At 39.1% G+C, this 22,745-nt stretch overlaps 1 protein-coding gene and 1 long non-coding RNA gene across 9 annotated transcripts in view; one reads left to right on the forward strand and one right to left on the reverse strand.

Annotated features, from left to right (window-relative positions):
* Positions 1-20,236, reverse strand: part of LOC103783682 (uncharacterized) — a 62,911-nt gene extending 42,675 nt beyond the window's left edge. Inside the window, exons 1-2 of the long non-coding RNA XR_004672864.3 lie at positions 20,059-20,236; positions 17,502-17,554 (exon numbers count right to left, since the gene is read on the reverse strand). This is a non-coding gene — a long non-coding RNA (uncharacterized LOC103783682). The remainder of the gene's footprint in view (positions 1-17,501; positions 17,555-20,058) is intronic.
* The window catches only part of UNC5D (unc-5 netrin receptor D), a 557,242-nt gene that overhangs the window by 507,599 nt on the left and 26,898 nt on the right, over positions 1-22,745 (forward strand). For all 8 annotated transcript variants that reach the window (XM_003830743.6, XM_008956162.4, XM_008956161.4 and 5 more), the window contains 4 exons: positions 1,461-1,629; positions 3,524-3,751; positions 12,245-12,394; positions 19,823-19,987. In XM_003830743.6, coding sequence (XP_003830791.3) covers positions 1,461-1,629; positions 3,524-3,751; positions 12,245-12,394; positions 19,823-19,987 — 712 coding nt within the window. The remainder of the gene's footprint in view (positions 1-1,460; positions 1,630-3,523; positions 3,752-12,244; positions 12,395-19,822; positions 19,988-22,745) is intronic.

The raw sequence follows: 22,745 nt of genomic DNA on the forward strand, positions 1-22,745 counted from the left end.
CGTATAGGAAGAATTGTCCATTTTGGACTGTGGTTACTTTTGTGGAAGACTGAACTTTTTAAAGACATCTCCAGAGCTTCTTGGAGAGGGGAGGAGACAACATGATAATGTTACATCTACTGTTTTAGACGCAGTAGACGTAAGATGCTCCTCAATTATATGGCTTGGCTTTATTGCAGCAGCAAGTTATAGATAATGAGCTCAGGTATAACCATTACTAACTTGAGAGAAATAGGAGTTGTCAACATAAGCAATTCAGAAATGAATAGCACATTAGATGAACTCAGAGAAAAACTCTTTGTTTATAGAAGATCTTGGGAAAGATGGTATCTTTTAGCACTAAATTTTATCTTTATTTTGCCCAACGGGTTGCTTTTTGGTCAAGGATGAAGTATTTAACTGTCCTTCCTAGGTAGTATAAGTAAAAGCTTTAGTAATAATACCAATTCCAGCTCTCCCGTAGCATTGCTCTATATTCAATATTATTATTTTTCTTACAAGTGAAAATCCAGCAAACAAAGGATCAAATAGCTTGTTGAAGAACACATATGCCATTAGGGGAAAAATAAGCAGACATCTGGGTTCTTCTCGCTGATTACTGTTCTGTAAACTACTCCTCCTTACTGTTTGGGGGCACAGATTAAAAATAAAAGCCAAAGACATGAAAGAGGGAGGCATTCAATGAGGTATTATTATTCCATTTTAGTTAACTTTCACTTTCTTTTATCTGTTCCATGACACTGCATTCTCACTGTAAATAATTCACAATTCAAAAAAGCTGAACACCAGGTTTGGATTGAATGATTTTAAATTTAGATCTAAAATAGAAAAGAGTTGAAAGATAGACATTTATGTATGATATTATGCACACTTGTAGCTGTCTACTGTGCTATTGCTATATAAGCTATATATTTGTTCATTGGCAAAAAATAAATGTTTTCAAAGCCAGAATAGACACACTCAGTCTGTATCTTCAAAATACTGTTTTGCTTCATAATAATTTGCTTTATCATTTACCAGCATTAAGAATATTTTAGATTGTGTTTTCATGAGAAAGGAATTTGATGGTAATGAGATGACCAGAGCAGTCATTTCTATAAAGTTTTTGTTTGCTCATTGATAATGGCATCAACAAGAATAAGGATTCAGTAGCTGGTGCATGACCCACCAGCCAGGTCTTTGCATTCTCCAATTCTGCCCTGTATTTCCAAAGAAGCATTTGTCATTTTGTTGGTGGGTTTGTCAAAACCTAGATTTGAAATCTAGGCTTAAACTCCTTCCGTGTGTCTGAGAACTTCATGACAAATGCTTGTTCTCCAGACCAGTCCTTTGTAAAAGAAAATCCTGGAAAGGAATATTTATAAGCCTGAAGAAAACCCCAGTCTGTTAACCAAATTCTCATTCAAATATGGCCCCTCCTCTACATATTTCTCTCTTCTATCCTTTTTTCAACTGTGAAGCCTCCAGTCAGATGGCTCTGAGGTGCTCCTGAGTCCTGAAGTCACCTGTGGTCCTCCAGACATGATCGTCACCACTCCCTTTGCATTGACCATCCCACACTGTGCAGATGTCAGTTCTGAGCACTGGAATATCCATTTAAAGAAGAGGACACAGCAGGGCAAATGGGAGGTGAGACCCTTTACTTCCTTTTTTAAACAGTGGGATTTGGGTTCCACCTATGGGATATATTTAACCTTAACATCTAACACCACAAATCAGCATTTCTTTGTTGGCAAAGGGTTGGTGGCAAGTGTTTTATAATATCCTAAACATATTGGCTAGTTGTTTTTCTTCCCCCCCCCATTATAACAGAAAAGAGAAGCAAGAGATAATCCAGATTTGTTTGGTTTTAGAATACAGTTGTAATTACCCATATATTCATCTACACCTACATACCTGCTCATTGATCCCCTTCACTTCCCCCTTGGCCTTGTCTCTGTCTGAATGGACATTATTCTGTGGCCTCTGTGGAGTTAGGGAGGAGGTTCAGGGCAGGCAGTCTGTGTTCAGAAAGAAAATAACTATGTCTGTTTTTTTCCATCCTGGGGATTCTAAAATATCTATGTTTAATCAGGAACACATTTAGGGCTTAATATTTTTTTTTAGTTAACGAATGCATTGAGAATTATTATCAGTGTCTATTTCCTGTGTGTATGAGTGCATACAAAAGGGATACAGTAGGAGACAAGGAAAGAGAATGAGGATACATAATAAGACATTAACAACAGGGAAGACAGTCACAGCAATGACAGATTGCAATTGAATTACTATTTTAAGTGAAAGCTCTGATTTTTCTGCCTGATAGAGCTTCCTTTATGTCCATCTGCAGTCAGCTTGCATGAAACTGGGAGAATTATCTTTGTTGGAACACAAATGACCTGTTCCAGCCAGCCCTAGGGTCTTCCTCCCAGAAGGCACTTCAGGCCAAAGAAGTAAAAGGAAAATCATGTTTCTTTAGAAGAAGAAAATTCCCAGTTGCTACAATGGATTACCTTTACCCTGCCAACTAGTGTCTTGAAACTATTTTCTTTGTTCCAGAATGCATTCTGCTATTTAGTGCGTTTTAGTGCAACCATGAGCAGATTTCCTGGGGCATGAAGTTCCATGGGTTTCCTAAAGGGCCATGTTTTAGTCCTCTTCCCATTACGTTTGGCTTTGCTTTGATTTTTGCCACTTTAATTTTTCTTCCCAGCACTTCCTCACAATCTCTTATACACAGATGGTGTTATATTTATGCTCTATCAAACCAGTCACATATACTAAAGTTCTTATCAAGGAGGGTGACATATTCTAGTACATCTTATCCAATTCATTTATTTAGTGGTCCCTTGTAAATGATTTCAGTGGAATGAAAGAGGATAAAATGTTTGAGAGAAAATAAACATTACCTTAAGGATATTTAAAGAGTTGTCAGAAATAGGTGTTTGTAAAAAAAAAAAAAAAAAAAAAAAAGTTTGCTTATTGATAAGATTTAAGATTTCTAAAACTCAACATTGAACAAATTAGCCAGAAACAGAACTTTCCAAGTGATTTTTGTTATTATAACCAATGAAATAGAAATTCCAACACACTGAACATAACCATTTCTTGAGTTTTTTTTTCTTTTGAAATGGAGTCTTGCTTTATTGCCCAGGCTGGAGTGCAGTGGATCGATCTCCGCCTACTGCAATCTCCACCTCCCAGGTTCAAGTGATTCTCCAGCCTCAGACCCGACCTGACCCCTGCCCCGCCCCCCAACCCCACCCCACCCCAGGAGGTCTTGAACTCCTGACCTCAGGTGATCTGCCTGCCTCAGCCTCCCAAAGTGCTGGCATGAGCCACCATGCCCAGCCCATTTCTTGAGTTCTTGATATCAGCAGTTATTCTGATAGAAGAGGAACAGTTAACATCGGGATAATTGGGTAATAGGACTATTCTGAAAAAAAATTTATATTTGTGTGTTTATTTATTTGTATCCTGGCAATATAAAGGTTAGATCACATCTTATTTCCAAGTGAGAGAATAAACATACCTTTCCCAACAGGAAGTGATGTCAGTGGAAGATGAATCTACATCCTGTTACTGCCTTTTGGACCCCTTTGCGTGTCATGTGCTCCTGGACAGCTTTGGGACCTATGCGCTCACTGGAGAGCCAATCACAGACTGTGCCGTGAAGCAACTGAAGGTGGCGGTTTTTGGCTGCATGTCCTGTAACTCCCTGGATTACAACTTGAGAGTTTACTGTGTGGACAATACCCCTTGTGCATTTCAGGTTAGCCTTTGTTTTAATAATTTTCTTTTGGTGTCATGAAAGTGTGCGTTTTCCAAAAGATCAGTATCAATTGAAAATTGTATTATTGAGGGTCTAGAAAATGAACCCACGCCACTGTAACTGCCCAGTGGGTTCACCTTGCCTGCTGCCTAGACAGAGCCAATTTATCAAGACAGAGGAATTGCAATAAAGAGTTATTCACACAGAGCCGGCTCTGTGGGATACCGGAGTTTTATTATTACTCAAATCAGTCTCCCCAAGAATTTAAGGATCATTGTTTTGAAGGATAATTTGGTGGGTAGGGGCTAGTGAGTTGGGAGTGCTGACTGGTTGCTTCAGAGATGAAGTCACAGGGAGTCTAAGCTGTCTAATTGCACTGAGTCAGTTCCTGGGTCGGCGCCACAAGATAGATGAGCCAGTTTATTCAACAGGGTGGTGCCTACTGATCCATGTGCAGGGTCTGCAAAATATCTCAAGCACTGATTTTTAGGATTTACAATAGCAATGTTATCCCCAGGAGCAATTTGGAGAGTGTCAGAATCTTGTAGCCTCCAGCTGCATGACTCCCAAACCATAATTTCTAATCTTGTGGCCGATTTGTTAGTCCTACAAAGGCAATCTAGTCTCCAGGCAGGAAGGGGATTTGTTTTGGGAAAGGGCTGTTATTGTCTTTGTTTCAAAGTTAAACTATAATATAAGCTAAGTTCCTCCCAAAGTTAGTTTGGCCTATACACAGGAATGAACAAGGACAGCTTGGAGGTTAGGAGCAAGATGAAGTTGGTTAGGTCAGATCTCTTTCACTGTAATAATTTTCTGTTATAATTTTCCAATGGCAGTTTCACCACTGGTTTGACTGGGATACCTACCTTGAAGCAAGAGCCGTGTTACTGTGTGGTCAGCAATGTAAGAGGGGTTGGGGTACTTGGCATTCAAGAAGAGAGAAGGGCTAAACTAACGCATGTGCAGGACATTGTGTGCTAAATTATGCAACTGACCCGAAACATAATCAGAATTCAACAAACACAGACACAAACGGAGAAGAGTTTTTGAGAACTCTTTTACAAATTTCCATGGATGGATGCGATTTAGGAACAAAACAGAAAGGAACACCACATCAAGAGAAAAAAAGCAGCATGAGTCACAGGAACTAAAAGAGTTATTTGATGTGCAGAGGGCAGTGAGAAAATTGCTTGAATCAACTGAAGGTTGTAGTTAGGGAACCACAATTATAAATCATACCTATCACAAGGTAGTCATTTTCTATCCTGGACATATAGTCTATTAATTATCAGGGCTACTAGGGCAGAGATGGTTCAAGGTTCCTTTCCATTTTTGGTACTTTTAATCATGTAAGATTCATTTTAATTTAGCTACTCAGGAAGACTGCAAGTTTATTAATAGCAGCAAGGATGATGCAGAACTGCCTGTGTAAGCTCTGCCCATATATAAATAGCATAGCTCTCCTGACACACCTCATTCCAGATCCCTGCTATTCCAGTTTTGGGTCATTAAGTCCATTATGCAGAGTATTTCCTCAGTAACTAGATTTTAAGACACTGAGCTGGAAAACTCATGTTTACCAGTAGAAAAAAATATCACGACCTCACTCCTGAACATAAGCCAGTAAAGGTGACAAAGAGCCAGCCTGTGTTCCTGAACCGCCCCTGAGTAGCACAGGTCATTGTGAAGGGCACACTTCATCTTTGGCTGCTCACAAAAGGGGTGGCTTTCAAAGGTGTGCCATTCTGTGGAATAAGAAACTTCAGTGTAAGTAGTTAAACCTCCTCCCACCATTGTCATTTAATACTCTTCCTCTGCACTCCCCACCCCACAATAAGAGGATTGCTCCAAGAGAAAATATATAACAGATATTCAGGAAGCAAAAATAAAGAATAAATATCTTAAATAGAGGGTTCATCTTGGGGTCACTACTACTACTAACCAGTTATAAAATGTACCATGACTCAAGTTGGATGTTTAGTAACTCAGCCAGATTTTAAAAGCTGAGTAAACTGGAGTAACCATGGAGCATCATGGAAGATTTCCAGTCTCCTGGCTGATATAGATAACCCATTGCTGACTACTGTGACTGTGTGGAGCTGCTCACACAATTGTCTTGGAAGTCAGCCCTCATAACCAGTCTGGAGTTTTCTTTGAATAATAGTCTCCCAGCTGATGTATATAGCAGTGAGATAGACATGTACTTAAAGAGCTTGTTCTCAGTGACTTTCAGATCATCTATTTTCACCTCTACCATGTTCTACCATGGCTCCACTGTTCACAGATGAATACAAATTACTGTGGACGTCATGAAAACACCATAACCATAGCTTTTCAAACCATTACCCATTTCTGGTTGGTAATAGAATCTTTTTAGACAGTGCTAGGGAGAATGTTATTCTCCCTCTAATTGAATCCAAATGTATTTCATCATTGAGAGGTATTTCTTTTTTTTGTTTTTTGAGATGGAGTCTCGCTCTGTCCCCCAGGCTGGAGTGCAGTGGCGTGATCTCAGCCCACTGCAACCTCCACCTGCCGGGTTCACGCCATTTTCCTGCCTCAGCCTCCTGAGTAGCTGAGACTACAGTCGCCTGCCACCATGCCTGGCTAATTTTTTTGTATTTTTAGTAGAGATGGGGTTTCATCATATTAGCCAGAATGGTCTCGATCCGCCCGCCTCAGCCTCCCAAAGTGCTGTGATTACAGGCGTGAGCCACCATGCCCAGCAGAGAGGTATTTCTTAAATTAGCAAAACTCTTTAATTTTGCTTTAGAATAATGTTTTTTGGTAGAAATACCTTTGACCCCATTTGTCCTAATCTTTTTACCTCCAGTGATTCTTTCTCTCTCCTACAATGGCAAATAAAGCTGCATTTGGTTGTACTTGTTATTGACAGGATGTATATGACAGCTGTCATGAGCAGAAAGGCCATGTATCCCCCTTGGGGTTTTGAAAGATCATCAACCTTGCTTGAATAACTTTTCTGGCCCACATATGGATTAAAATGAAACTTGTGGCTTTTCTGAACTGAGACTTCCTAGTACAGGAAACAGCCATGTACTCCTCCGTCTTAGTTTCTGGGTTTTGTTTCTGAAACTGTCTTGCTTTCTGGATTTTTACTTTGCTAAGTGAATGTGTTCAAGGCCTTCTGCAGAGATTTATTTTGATCACCTGCATATCCCAAATCATTTCATAGTGTGATAGCTTCATATGTGATATTGCATTGGAGGAGGAAATTAGTTACTAACCCATTAAAACAGTTCTATTTTAGGAAAGCCTTAACAACAGTTCCCTTTTTGAACCCCTAAAAGACCTCACAAATTAGTATTTAGCTCTCCCAACTTCTGTAGTGTAAGCTGAAAATAGAGTATACAGTAATAACATTTTCTGCAACCCTAAAAGAACCCTGACTTCTTAATCAAAATCAGTAAGCAGTTTTTCATGGAGCATTTCTGCAGAAATTGCCCACCCTGGAATGTGCTTCAACTATCCTTATGATGATACGTTTGTTGTGATTAGGAAATCAATGTGAACATGGTTGTTATAGCTGCTGTATTTATTGCAGTGCATCTTTCATATCTCAAAGAATGATAACAGATATGTGCCCAACTCTAACTGTGCTGTTAACCAAAAGGATGCTGGGGTTAAGTGCGGGGTTGCATCTTTCATTTCATTCATGTCTCACTGGGAGATTGTATCCCATAAAATGCTGAAATGCCTACCTTCTCCCCGGAAGACCTTGCAAGAAGGAACGTGTAGAGACTCAACTCCACCTGTCCTCTCAGAACTGGGTGGGGACCAGGCAATATAGTGGGCCCACCGTAGAATATTCCTTGAGAGAATTTCAGTATCTAAATAGGGACATTCTCTATTTTTAGTCCTGTCTTCCTTTCCCTGTACCCCCTACAGGGCTACTCTATTTGATTCTCATTTGCTCTGGGGGTAGCTTATCTGAGTAATACTAGCAATTTCCTTGACAAAAACAAAATACTTTGTTTACCTGGCTAAGACATAATTTAGTTTCAGATTTCTGAAGATCTGTTCTGATAAACACATCTAAAATCGTCTCTATGAAAAATTAAATCTGCTATGTTTTTCAAAAATAAAAATGTCATCTCCCTGTAGGTAGGTGAGAAAAGAATACGAAGACAAGCAGTAAATGACTCCTTGTCCTTCTTGCTTTTGTGTTTTTGTAATAATTAGGGCTGCCATTTTATGCTTGTATGTTTGACATCACCTCCTTTGATAAATTCAAACCAAAGATTGAGAAATGGTATATATCTTTGAAGCAGTAACATTTTAAGACCTGGATTTTGGTTATTGTCTTTTATTACACACGAACACACACATGCATGCACAGCCCAAACAAACCTTGACATAGGAAAGCAAGGAATTAAGCAGTTACCCTATCTTATCTAAGAAAGAAAATAGAAAAAAACAAACAACTAGGGTTTTTTTTGCCATTGCTCCCAGCACTCCTATACAGTACTCTTGGTACTCATTACTTACTTGGCATTAAGGTGGATTTAGAATCTAATTTCAAAGGATTTCCTCTAGATGTAGTTCTTGTGTTTATCAATAATGCAATGTTGGGAAATATTGTTCACGTAAAGCATTTAAAGGAAAACACCATAGCGACATAATTTGTGTGTATGTGTGTGTGTGTGTGTGTGTAAGTTCAAACAGTTTTGTCTCATAAATATGTAAATTTAGCCTGCCTGTTTTAGTATCCCTGAAGCACACCTGAATATTGCTGCCTGTCTGATTAAATCAACATAAAGAGCTCAGTGAGGCACAAAGCACAAGTTTTTCCTGGCCACAGCTTCTAGAACTGGATGACTTGCAACCCCACTGTAAAATGATGAAACAGAATGCTGAGAAAAACCACCATCCAGAGCCTTCAGGTGCATTTTATATACAAAAGCTGGCCAGACCCTGTTTCCTAGTTCCATTAACTCAGATTATTAGTTTAACAATGGAATGAGGTATTTAACAGGAGGTCCTTGTCACATAGAAGGCAGATTGGAAAAATCAAATTACTATCAAGCCTCACTTTGGGGATAATTGATCCATATGAGTGATTTAGAACTAGCTAAGCAGAGTTGTCCAAACCTGGCTGGTCATCAGAAGCATCCAAGAAACACTTACAAATACTCAGGCCTAGCCCCCCAGAGTAATACAGTAGGCTCAGGGAACTATGTGTTAAGTGCAATCCACTGTATTTGGAGAGTATTTTAAAGCTCATACTCAGGAGTCTATTTATTTAACTTCGAAGCCAATTGTGCCTTTACAAATTTATGAATACAATTATTAGTTCATTACTAGGCTTTTTCAGTTTAATAATTGTTTTGTTATAGAATAACTGTAATTGCTTAATATTTTGTACAAGATTACAAGACACTGTTAATTGTATATTGTTGGCTCAATATGCGCAGATTTAAGGAGTAAGCGAAAAGAGCAAAAAATAAATCATGTTGTATTTAAATTTGAGGCCCTAGAGCAGAACTTTTAAAAAGGTACTCTTTTCTTCCATGATAATTATAAGCAGATATCTATTTTTTAAATTCTTAATATTATCCATTCTGAGTTTCAAGGACTGTGTAGACAGTATATATAACTCTAGGGCAAATATAGATTGACTTATGTCATCTTATACATATATCCTGCACCAGTGAAAAATCATTTATGAGACAGAGTTAATCACAGTCTGATCTTCACATGAGTCTTAAAAAAAAAAAAAAAAAAAAGAAAGTCAAGCATAGTAGTAAGAAAAGGCAGGGAAATCTAAGAGAAAAAACACTGGACCATGATCAAGTTGCCCTGGTCAAAGTCTCAGGTCTCCCATTAGCCACATGGCTTTAGGCAAATAACTTTCTTCAGGGAACTTCCATGTTTTCATGTGTAAATAAGGCACTTGGTGCTCTAAATCTTAAGTTCCCTTCAATACAACGATTGTGTGTAGTTTCTAACAAAATAGTCTAGTACTACACTAAATAACACATGACCTTGAACAAGTCACTTCATTTCCTGGCGTCGACTACTTCATGTCCATTAAGGAAAGTTAAATTTAAAGAAAAGGGTATATTTGAGAAAGCCTAGTTCGAATACACTTAGAAGAGTTGCTGTTATACTATGGCTTTAATATGGTCTTAATAAGCACATTTCTTGTTTGTGCTTGTTTCTAATCTTGCACCAGAATTGCAAAAAGAGGTTAATATATTATCATATTAATTATTTTGCTTGGCTATAAATAAACCCAGGTAAGGAACTGAAGTCTAAAGAAAATAATTTGCCCAAGACCACACAGAAATGTGATTAGAATTTTATGCTGCTATCTTCAATTTACAAGATTGGTACTCTTTTGAGTGCATGAAGACACCAAAAGAGTTTTAATGCACCTTAAAACCAGAGCAACATTACTCAAAAATAAAATACAAAGTCCTTAGCATAGCAAGCAAGAATTTGTTATTTGGTTTCTGCCCCACATTTTCATCATCTCCAATCACACACTTTCCACCTCAGCCTTCCATCCCAGCTCTGTCTAGCCACCATGCTTGTGAATGCCCTGCTCAGCATCTGGAGTGTTCTCTCCTTCCTTTTCAAATGGCCAGCTCCTCCATTTATTTCAACGTTTGGCTCAAATACTACCTCCCCTAGTAATGTCTAGCCTCCTTTCCTGGTCTGTCCTCCCATCTGGGTCAGGGGCACCTTCTGTCTTTCTTAACCTCCTAGGCATTCATGTATGGTAATAGATACTATATTAGAACAATGCCTAGTGTCCGGACCCTTTCACAATATTGTAAGTTTCCTGGTGGCGAGGTTGTTTCATTTCTGCACACCCAGTGCCCAGCTCCAACATAGCTCTGATGGAAATTTAGTAAATCTCAAAAGAAGGAACCAGAGACTGCCTAATGTCTCAGCCAAGTATGCATTTAGAATTAATTTCCTATCCTCCCCATAGTGCCTCTTTTCTTCCATTCCTTGTAGCCTCCACCAGACATTGGCTACCATGTTATCACGTTCAACTCTGAAATCCACAAGGTTATGAATTACCTAGCACTGTACTGTCCAGTATGGTCATTGCTAATCACATGTGGATATTTAACTTTAATTAAAAATTCAGCTCCTTCATCACTCTAGCCACATTTCAAGTGCTAATAGCCACTTTAGCTAGTGGGTAACATAATGGACCACACAGAGATAGAATATTTCTATCATCACAGCTAGTTTACAACACTGACCCTTGGGCCCCAAGAAACACCCTTCCCACAAGCAACACCAAAGAGCTGGAGAAAATGCCACTGATTTAGTCCTGGAAAAAGACACTAGCAACCTATTAACAGTTTATGTGTACGTGAAGGATAAAACTTGGGTGACTTCTTAGTCGAAAATGTTTTTGTTACTGTCATTCTACTTATGGACAAGACATGGATAAGATAACCAGTAGAGGTGTTTTTACTCATTAATAATTGAAATGTAAGTTTGATTGTGTTTATAAACCTATTTGTTTTCTAACAGTCTTTTTTTAAGAATCTGAGATTATAGGACATAAAGGAGTTCAGGTTTTAATTTCTCCTAGCTCTGCAAGGAAATAATATATCAATTAATGGTGATTTCAAAAATGGACTTAGGGAGGTCTCTTATGTTCAGTAACACCAAAAGCCTCAATCCTGCACAATCATTTAGCACTTCCCTGAATATGTATTTGTTTTGTTATTCCATTTCTTATATCGTCTCTCCAATATGATTCTAATGCCACAAATTTGGAACCAATGAAATGGTTTACTCAACAGAATGTATGTGGATTGAGTTTGTATTAGATTGTATTATGTAAAGATTTTTCAGTGAAAGCTACAGGAGTGTTTCCTCAGAAATTTGATTTCTGTTTTCCTGAGGTACAGCTACCTTGATACACAACTTATTTTTTCTTGGCCTTTTGGTATAATAACTTTTACAAACATTACTACAAATAAAAATGATACGTGCACACTGGGACATTTATTTTAAGCCAAAAGAATAAATATCATATAATGCCTGCATTAGTGAAGAAAAATTGAACCAGAATGGAGGGGGGCTGTTTTCAGTTAGTGTGAAATATGATGATGTGTCAGGTTGAGCATGAATGCATCCCTTGATTATGGTCAGAGAGTGAAATTCCTACAGTTGTGGAAACCCAGAAGTATTACGATTTGCTTGGGGTCAGGGGAGGTCTTTGAAGTTTAAACAAAGGCACAGTGTGGTTTAAAGCCTAAACAACACAAATAAATAAAAAACAAATTGTCTCTTTCTAACCCAACACTTGTCACTCAGCAGTTGTTAATCCTTAGTCTTGAACTTTATGGGCTATGGAGTTGTAAAGAAGTATGTTTCTCCTATGCTCTCTGTCCATTTGTGGAAGACACATGGTAGTGAGCATGTGTATCCCTAGATAGGAAATATGTAAGTAGCAGGATATTTCATTATTGATCTTATTTTCTTTTTCTTCTCCTATAGGAAGTGGTTTCAGATGAAAGTCATCAAGGTGGACAGCTCCTGGAAGAACCAAAATTGCTGCATTTCAAAGGGAATACCTTTAGTCTTCAGATTTCTGTCCTTGATATTCCCCCATTCCTCTGGAGAATTAAACCATTCACTGCCTGCCAGGTACTGGCCAAATGGGTTTCTAACAGAAATGGCTTTGCTTTAACCAGCAAGCATGTCACAGATCCTGGCAAGGGTCTGCTTGATTTTCCTCCTCCTTTAAAGGATGGATTTCACCTCAAAACTGTCACAGAAATGTAACAGTTTGGGCTACACACACGGAATGAAACATATTGTCATAAATTAACAGCATTCTAACGGGTGGGAAGAAAGGTGCTTGCACGTTAGGTGAGATGGCATTTCTCCTCTCCTGTTGGAATCATTGCTCAATATAGGTTGAAGATGCCAATTTAACAATATAGAGCCAGGTTTGTGAGTTGGTTTGTTTTTATTAAAATCAGTTCATTATGAGACAGCATCTTAATCATATTCAGCAATGAATAAACTGAATGTCAGTGAGGAACTTCTTAAGGGTGATGATTTTGAGTTGTAGAGAGCTATGGCTAGCCAGGTGGAAACAAGAGATTTTTTTCTTTCATATATGAAGTGCACTTGCTTCCAAATGAATCAGGCAAGATGGGAAGAAGAAATTACCAATTGAAAAGCAAAGAAAGAACATGCCTTTTACTTTTTCTTTTTTTTTTTTTTTTAAGATGGAGTCTCTCTCTCTCTGTTGCCCAGGCTGGAGTGCAGTGGCGCAATCTTGGCTCACTGCAACCTCCGCCTCCCGAGTTCAAGCGATTCTCCTGCCTCAGCCTCCTGAGCAGCTGGGATTACAGGTGCCCGTCACCATGCCCAGCTAATTTTTGTATTTTTTAGTAGAGTTGGGGTTTGCCATGTTGGCCAGACTGGTCTTGAACTCCTGACCTCAGGTGATCCGCCCACCTCGGCCTCCCAAAGTGCTGGGATTACAGGTGTGAGCCACTGTGCCTAGCCAGAACATGCCTTTCTTAAGAGTCCTTTTATAAATATCTAAAGATACTTATTATTGTCCACATGTCTCCTATTAGAGATTTAAAAAAAAAAAAATTCAGGGAGACTCAGAATCTCTTTGGATCCTATTTAGTTATTTCCAGTACATGCTTAGCCTTAAAAGATCTCTTAGAAACTTGTGATCCTGCCACTGAAGTCTACGAAAATTCCCAGTGATACATATTACAGTAAGTGGCTAGCTAGCCTACCATAGTTTCTAAAGCCAGTCATCTGTACTTCAAGTGCTTAAGGACAGGATATTTCCTTCACTCTGGAAAAGCTTCTGGCGGACTCACATTGACCTGGAATCACAGAATGCTTTCAGGCTTCTGTTTTACCCATCAGCATAACGTGTAGCGTCCTCTGCGTTTTGTAACCTTCCATCCTTGCAGCATTTTTTTTTTTTAACTATAGACAGGTATACCAGCTTGTCAGAATGGGAACAAGCCTAGTCACAAAGAGAAAACCTTGACTGCATCATGATGGTTAAAAAAATGTTGTACCACCAACCATCCAACTTCTAAAATTCAGGATTTTTAAACTGGACAGGGCTGCATTTTTCTATTGACTTTTCAGACTTATTACCTGAGGAATTGCCCTTCTGTACAGTTTAGTGCATTCAAAGCACACAACCATCTCTCATTCCCCTGAACACTTTTTTTTTCAGGGGGCCAGGGGCACATTCACCACATTTTTTCCATAGAGAGAAGTTTTCTATGAAAAAATATATTGTGTTGTTTATGATATTCAAGATGTAGGTCTCTTTGCTTTCCGGTAAGCAGTATTCAAAGTTTCTAGTCCAAATTGAACTTCAGAGTATTGTTAAAACAAGTCCTGATAGTCATGCAAATTCCTCTGTATTAATCTTTATAGGTTATAAGGGCCTCATTTCACTGGATCTGATGCAAGTGACTTGGTCCAAAGTGAACTATTAAGTTTAATGCTTGGAGATAAAAAATCAGATGAAAGAACCATTACCTTGCAGCATGACTTAAACAATAATTCCAACACTAGGGATACCAAAGAAAGCCCCAGGAAGAAGACGCTTAGGGGGCTAAGTGTTTACTGACCTCAGAGGGTACAAGAGGACCAGCCAAAGCCAGAGGACGTTGACTTTCAAGAAAACCCAGCAAGCTTTACTGCCAGGATGGGCTGGATTACATGGGAGTTGTGAACATGTATAAATATTTGCCTTTTGTAATTGAGCATAATTTGAAAGAGTCTTGGAAGGCTGAGAAACAATTTAATTTTCTCTGCGTCAGGAGGCTTGCCACTGAGTTTTCATTTCCACTTCATTTTTCTTACCCCAAATGGCTTTCCGCTCTATTCCTCCTTTCTCTTCATCACCCCTACCACCAATTTCCTTGCCCTTCTCATCATTGAAATCCCTCAGCTTGTGTGAATGCATATTGTGCTTGGCTTAATGACCATGCTGTGCTTGCTCTGGGCATTAGATGTAAGCACTTAGGGGAGGGTTTGTGTTCAGCCTACTTGAACCTCATGTAGAACATCATGTGCACTGACAAACTTGGCGTGGAGAATGGAGAATGGCTTTTCATTAGGGCTTAGTGGTTAGGAACTAACAGGGCCTATTTCTCGTTATCCCAGAGAGCTATTGTGGAAAGAGAAAATCACACTATTCCTGACATTGTTTATAGGACTTTTCTTCAGTTGGTGAATCTCCCTTTCTCTAACTTCAAATCAGGAATCTGGGAGCTGACATATTACAATTAGTACCAAACCCCTCCTCTACTAGGAAACTTCCATTTTCTTCTGGGAAGGTAGAACTTCCCAGAAAGGTACAAGCTAGGGAGGTACCCAGTGCATACAATGTTTTCCCTATCAGACACCAGCAAACTGCATGAGAAATGTTTTTAGAATGGTGTGAGTTCAAGGTTGGGCCCTGAGATATGCGATGAGAGCCTGTATATTGAAGGATCAACTAGATCTTAAATCTTGTTGGTTTAGGTTCTGGAGGATTACAATTTATGGATGTAATTGCTTATGAAGCCAGGTATATTGGGTGAGAAGTAGGAAAGGCTATGTCAGCTCTTCTGAGATCTCATTATGGTAGCAGCCACTGACATTGGTTCAAAGAAAACCTGAGGCCCACGATGCTAGTCTCCCCAAGTAAACAATTCATTATTTCCCATTTTCTTGTCAGTCCCTAAGACTCTACCACATTAGGAATATGTGATTTCGCCTCTGTAGAATTAGCAACCCTTCTCTGGGAGGTAAATAATTCTATTCTTTCAATAGGTTACTGGGACTGAGAGCACCTAAATCAGTTTCTTTTATTCCTTGCTGGGACTTGAGAGCTCCTAAATCACTTTCCTTTATTCCTTGCTAGCTGTGGGGTAGGGGAGCTGTAATAAACATAATACAATAAATTATTTATTTTTAAAAGCCAACAAAACACAAAGTCAAGTTGTCACCTCCCTAGGGTAAAAGCAGCTGTCTTTCCAGCATGCTATGTATCTTGGAGAACCCAGTGTCTGTCTCCTGCTAAGATATGATTTACATTCTCTCCATCTGCTAAGAACCTAATTATAATAGGAGTCAAAATGAAAACATTTCCGAAATTCTTTAAACACCCATAACTTTGCTACAATTTCTCCTCCCATATTACTTTCCACATAATTCCTCTCAGCTCAGAGAGCTCGTTGGTGTTTTTTGTTTTTGTTTTTTGAATAAATGAAAGTGAAGGTGATTGCCCTGAAAACACACTAATCAAGGTGCTTCTAATTCTATTATTTTTAAATGTTTTGTTGAATGCTATTGGCAGCTGCTACTCAAGTCAACAGTAAAAAATATTCCCTTGATACTGTCTTAAAATCAGATTTTTTAAAATGTTTGGATTGTGTTCAATGGAATGGAAAAGAGAAAAGAGGGTTTTTGTTTTATTGTTTTTTGGCACTGATTCTCATGTCTTTCTGCAAGGAAGAATTATCTCTGCAGTAGGCATTACTCTTTTATATTTCTTCCAGTGTTTTTAGGAGAAAATACAGAGAATTTAACAAATGATACCAGAGAAGATACTCATTTTAAATGAATGGTCAGTGCCTTTTTTTTTTTTTTTTTTTTGGAAGGCAAGCATTACCAAAGATTCAAATCAAATTGCAGAAAATGTACATTTGCTTAAGAGCTGGATCTTGAGTACGGTTCTTTGTCTAGCCCTGAAGTCCAAGTGCTTGCATTACACTATAATAACTCAAATTTCAATTTTAGGAAACAAAAGCCTCCTACTTAGCTTAGCTGGGCAAAACCACCTTAGGCAAAAGTACCTGTGAACTCCAGAGTGCTATGTTATGGTTACTTTCATTGAAGTGCATAGTGCAAAGCAACCCTACAAAAATTCACTGGTTTGGAGAAGAGAGTTTATTTGAGGGCTAATAAAAATAAGAATGGAGAGAACAAGTATAGGGCAAGAGATGGTGGAAGCCCTTGAAGGCCAGGCAGGAGACAGAGTTTCACACAGCAGATTGATCAAAGGACCACTGTGGTCTCCCAAGCAAAGGACTCATGTAATAAATGCAGAGTTCCTAGGTGGCCTGGTCACATCATTGCCTGCCCCCAATCATTAGAGGTAAAAAAGAGACCATAATGCTATTTCCTGAATAATCCCAATCAGCTGCTTTCTGCTTTCTGTTTTCCTGAGCTATTTGCCTCTCCCATTAAGCCCCAACCCCCTCATTTGCTCTATGTAGTAGACCTTGAAGGCAGGAAGACTGGGAGTAGGTGACCAGAGTTAGCCATAATGGAAGCATAATGGAAACCAGAATATTAGAGGAGAAGAACAATGGCAGAGAGAGATGATGGCAATCAGTTTCCAAAAGTTAAATTTGCCAGAGAAGTAAAGACCAAACAAGATTATTTGTAGTGCTTAGGGGTATAATGCCAGGAATTGAGGACAATCAGATAAATAACAGAGATGATGTTTTTGGAGTCCTTCAGAGAGAGATGGCAGTTGGGGTATGTGTGAGCAGATGGGATCTTGAACAGTACAGTAGGCAGAAAGAGAAGTGTAGGAGGCTGAGATGTGGAGGAAGGGCTGCCCATGGTTTACAAAGTGGAACAAAGCTCAGGAGAATTAGGAAAAGAATCACATTAGATAACAAGGAGAAATGGCAGAACTTCTAAGTGCATATGATGATACAAGTGAAAAGTCATTTGGAGTATTTTAGAGAAAATGACTTACTGTAGGCATTGCCAGGAGGCCCCACAAATCAGAAATGCCCTCTGCTGCAGGATCTACCACAGGAAGAAAAGAGATCATAAGTAAAATATTTTTGTATTAGAAGAAAGTGGGAAAGCGATATCGTTAAACGGACATGTGTTGTCAGCTGATGGTACAAGCAAGTTGTCCTCCAATGAAAAGCATACTTAGTGATCATTAGCTTGGTGCCTCTTCCAGCATTTTCCCCAGACAATAGCCTCCCTCTGGAACTCAGTAGTAGCCCCTTTCAGGGTTGCCCAACTCACATCTGTTTCTAAAATAATGTCTTCAAGGATTGTTTTAGTCAAGAAAATAGAAGGCACTCAAGACATTTCAACCGAGGGGAAATTTAATCAAGGAATTTATGTGATTACAAAACCTCTGTAGAGAGCCAAGGTCAGAGAAAGCTACTAGTGGTATTAGAAAACCAGTCAGGTCAGGAATTTCAGGCAAGTGCACTAGCACTGAAGCAGTGGATTCTCCGGTGAATGTCCAGAAGCCCCTGCACACCTTTCTTGGGCTGTCAGTTGAAGCCTTTGGGTCTGCCTGCTGATCTTAGGGGGGCAGTGATGGCTTCTGCATTTCCTCTCCCTTCCAAATCTAACATGAGTGCCTCTTGTGGGCAGAATGGGAATGTGAACTCCTGCCAGCAGGGGAGTCTATAAAATGTAGTTTTTAGGCTTCCAGCCCCTTCCGCATGGGGAAGAACAGAGAATGGCAAAGATAGAGTTCCATACTAACAGCCCACTTCTTGCACAGGAATGAAGTCCGTGAAATGCCAGATAGTTTCCTGCCTATAGACCTTCTCTACATCCTTCTTGAAATGCCACTTTTCTTTTGGTTCAGGATTAATAACAAACAAAACGACCCACAGTTTATTGCTAAGATGCATGGTAGAATATTTGATTTTATTATTTCATACTCCCTTAAAGCTGGCTTTCCTCTCTTCAAGTTCACAACAATCTAAAGTCCATCCATCCCTCCTTCCTGAGTCCACCAGAAAGTATCCAAAATAAAAATCTGTGAGGCTTTCTATAGAGAAAATTAGGAAGCAAGGTATCCAAACAAGTGTGCACATAAGGGCTCGGGAATAACTAGGTAACTCATAGCTTCTCCAAGGGAACCGGTCATTTCAATCATGCTCTTTAGTCTCATGACCCATGCTGGCTTCATCACCAGTCATAGTTCAGGGTTCCAAACTTCCAGACTTGATATATGTCTTGCCACCTTTCAGTTCTAGTATTGCAGAAAATTTTATTTTTAGCAATAGGTAAAGGAGCAAACTAATAAGGTGAGAAATAGAGAAAAAAGTGAGCGTGAGGATTACTAGAGGCATATGTGGTCATTGCCAAGGGCCAAGCCACATTTGAGTAGAAAGGAGAGAGACTTTTTAGTACACGAAAAAATTTCGGTGACTAACTTCTACTTCATATTAGTCACAGTCTGGTAGCAAGCACTGGCTAATACTAGGAAAAATGAGTAATCTATAGATTTTATAATTTCCCTCCTCATTTACTAAAAGGTATTTTTGCCTCTCAGTTGTCCATATGTCCCCTGAGAGTAGGGGACTGAATCTGTTCTTGTTTCTTATTGTTTACCTAGTACAGTGTGTGGTAATTAGCAGGCACTTTATACATTATAGTTGAATGGACAAATTGAGCAAATGAAGAACTGACAAACTAGATCACTTGGGGTGGCCCTGTATGTGTCTGTCTGTCTCTCTTCCCTCCTTCCTCCCTCTTTCTCTCCCTGGCTGTGTGTATATGTGTGTGATTTTGCACTGGGTATTAATTTTTATGTTGGATACATTAGCAATATTGTATTCTCACAATTCTGCATGAGTTTGTGGTGTGGAGTTAAGTTCTGGCCAATCAGTTCTTTTGCATAATTTTTACATAAGTGAAAAGATAACATCCTACCCCAGACCGAAGTAGAAGCATGGCCCACAGGAGTCTTCCAAAGGAAAATATTTTCTAACTGGGGAATGAAAATGATAATTTTTGATGGTATTCTTTCTAATTGTGTGTCACCAAGTGAAATCTGAGCTCTTGCAGTGCGGTTTTGGAATTCAAATGTTATCAATTGGAATTGACATTAATTACATTTGTGCTGCTTGGCATTTGCTGGAACATTATTTTTACAACATTCCACTAAAGCTGCCTAGGCAATTATCTCTGCTGTGATTGTCCTCATCGTTGTTGTTGTTGTCATCATCATCATCATCATCACTATTAAGTCTCTCCTGTTCTAGTTCATCTCAGCCGGGCTCTGCACACCATCCCTTCTCTCCATCTCCCCTGCAGGAAGTCCCGTTCTCCCGCGTGTGGTGCAGTAACCGGCAGCCCCTGCACTGTGCCTTCTCCCTGGAGCGTTATACGCCCACTACCACCCAGCTGTCCTGCAAAATCTGCATTCGGCAGCTCAAAGGCCATGAACAGATCCTCCAAGTGCAGACATCAATCCTAGAGGTGAGTCCTTGATCTACAGGTCATTTGACCCCCTTTCTGAAGGACGATAAGAATAATAAAGCTATACCTACCAGCCGTGCTATTCAGGTTCTGAAAGAGCTTCAAAATGCACAAACTCTTCATCTTCATTACTGATGAGGGAAAATAAGCTTTGTCGCATGCCGAGGATTGAACTAAACTTCCCCCTGGGCAAGGAAACTCAACCCATCAGAGAGCTTAGACTGTGAAGGCACCTCTGGGGAAGGAACTGGTACCAGGCTTTTGATACACAAAATCAGAAGAAGTCTTATTCCACAGCAGGCTTGGATTACCAGCTGAGATTCATTATAGACTGAAGCCAGATGGTACAGTTGAGACACATGCCACAAAGAGGCACAAAGCCACCCTCAGACTGTTTTTCTGCTGGTTCTGACTAGTTTTCCAGAAGTCAGTTGCCCTATATGTGTTATTTTATCTCCAGGGATGGGACTCCCTGTCTTACTGTTTCTCATGCTCCCCAGGCTCAGAATTCTGTACATCCACATTTTCATTACTCCCTTCCAATACAATAATATAAGGAGGACAGGACAGTACAATAATATAAGAAGGATCTCATTCTATAAGGTAAGGAAATAGAAGTGCAAAGAGAGAAAGGACTTTGTCCAGGTCAAATCAGTATTGGAAGGTAGAGTTACAAGTAGCAGTCAAGGGAGGATTCACTGAAGAACTTTTGCAAAAAGACATCTGATTTCCATCATGGCTCCAATTTGTCCTAAACCACCAAGTGACTTTATGGCTTTGAACATAAGCTTATAAAGTAGACAATAGCCATCCTTCCTGAATGGGATAGAGGGAGAGATTAGAAGAGGGATTGTGATGCTTTTGTTTGTCAGTTTCCAGGTCATTACAGGCTAGTGTAGGGAAACATACATTTTTTGTTTTTCACTTATAAAATAAATATATACATACATATATGCATTTATTAATATATAAATATATATTTATAAATTTAGGCTTGGCAGAAGATTGAACACATTTATATACCTACAATTCAATTTCAAGGTTTTTTCCTGGAAAATTTATAGCTGTATAGCATTATTCCTTCTCTGTATTCTCATTTGAATTCATTGTTTATGCAAAATGAGCATTGCTAATTCCCCAAATAGTTTTTCTGAAGAGCGGATGGCTTTCCAAAGGATTGTGCCTTAAAATTGATAGCTGTCTTAACTGACATGTTTATGCAGTATTTGCGTTCATTATTGCCAATTAGCATTATGTGCTCAAGTAGTTTTGATGGAGAAGGTAGATCTGGAAACCTGGGGTAGGATATTTTTAGGGGCTCTTTCTTGAACAGTGTTGGTGTATTTCACACGATACATTCCAAAGTAAAATAAAAATTGTAGGAAGGCTTTAAAAATAAAAACAAAAAATCCAAGAAGAGCTGGTATTCAGAAGGAAGCATGAAAAGGCATAACATAAAAGATCCCTCTCATCCAAATTGCCCTAGATGTCCGTTAACAGGCCAATGAGTTTGGGTTTAAAGGTTATTGTTTGTAAAGGCATCCAGATATTAGTGATCAACTTGTGCTATTACAGGACATTTATGTAAGAGGAATGTGATAGGTATTTTTGCTCCTTGCTTAATAAATTCTTAAAGCGCTTGAAAGGAAAATTAGCTAATAAACACAACCTTATTGTTTACTCCCCAATTTCTTTTCTAATGCCTCACAAGTTTACAGTCACTTAGAAATGCCTTGCAGAAGATAACATCATAATATCTCTTGATAATGAGAGGCAAGTATGAGAATAATATTTCAATATTTATTGTTAGGCTATAGTCATCCAATTTGAGGGCTGCTGCATTTTAGAGGCTTTATTAACCCTTTGATCCTTTCAAGGATCACTTTATTAATTGCTTCAAGCATAGCTACAGAATTTGGCCCAGGTTGTCATCTTCATTTTGTATAAACTGTATTTTTTAGACAAGTCTAATTTGCTCTCATTTTCTGTGTCAGAAGACGACTAATAACTTTTGTAAGCCACTATATTTCAGATATCATTTCATTTGCTTTCGTATTTGTCATAAAACCATCAAAACTCTGTGGGTTAAGTATTAGTGCTATCACAATTTTACATGCTATAAAAGTCTCAAAGGCAGGAACTTTCTTGTCCAAGATCAAAGATCATGGAACTCATAAGGGAGTAGAGCCACAGTACCCAACTCAGAGACCTGACTTGAAGATCAAAGTCTGACTACTCCACTACACTACTTCTGGACCCCAGTCAAGGCCATCTAATGGATTAGCCTTAACTGTGAGCCTTCTTCACAGTATGGCTTCTCTTCAGGGACTCAGGTACTAGTGACAAACATCACAGCACCAGAAATTTTGTCTTCCAGTACCTGAAAGTATATGAAAACTGGGAAGTTCTTTCTTCAAAAGAACAAAGGATGGGATGTAACCATTTGTGTGATGGACTAGAATTGTTCATTCTATAATAGAGATCCTACATGTAGCTCTGCCTACAAATGGATGTCTTGGTTGAATGATTGCTCAAACCCATTTAATCCTGGGATTGTCTGACTCACAGGAAAGACACACATCTGGTAATACATATAATGCATAAAAACTGTCCTCTTGGCTGGGTGCGGTGGCTCATGCCTGTAATCCCAGCACTTTGGGAGGGCGAAGTAGGCGGATCACAAGGTCAGGAGATCAAGACCATCCTGGCTAACACATGAAACCCCGTCTCTACTAAAAATACAAAAAATTAGCCGGGA

Source organism: Pan paniscus, chromosome 7 (genome assembly GCF_029289425.2).
Source record: "Pan paniscus chromosome 7, NHGRI_mPanPan1-v2.0_pri, whole genome shotgun sequence".
Taxonomy (NCBI): domain Eukaryota; kingdom Metazoa; phylum Chordata; class Mammalia; order Primates; family Hominidae; genus Pan; species Pan paniscus.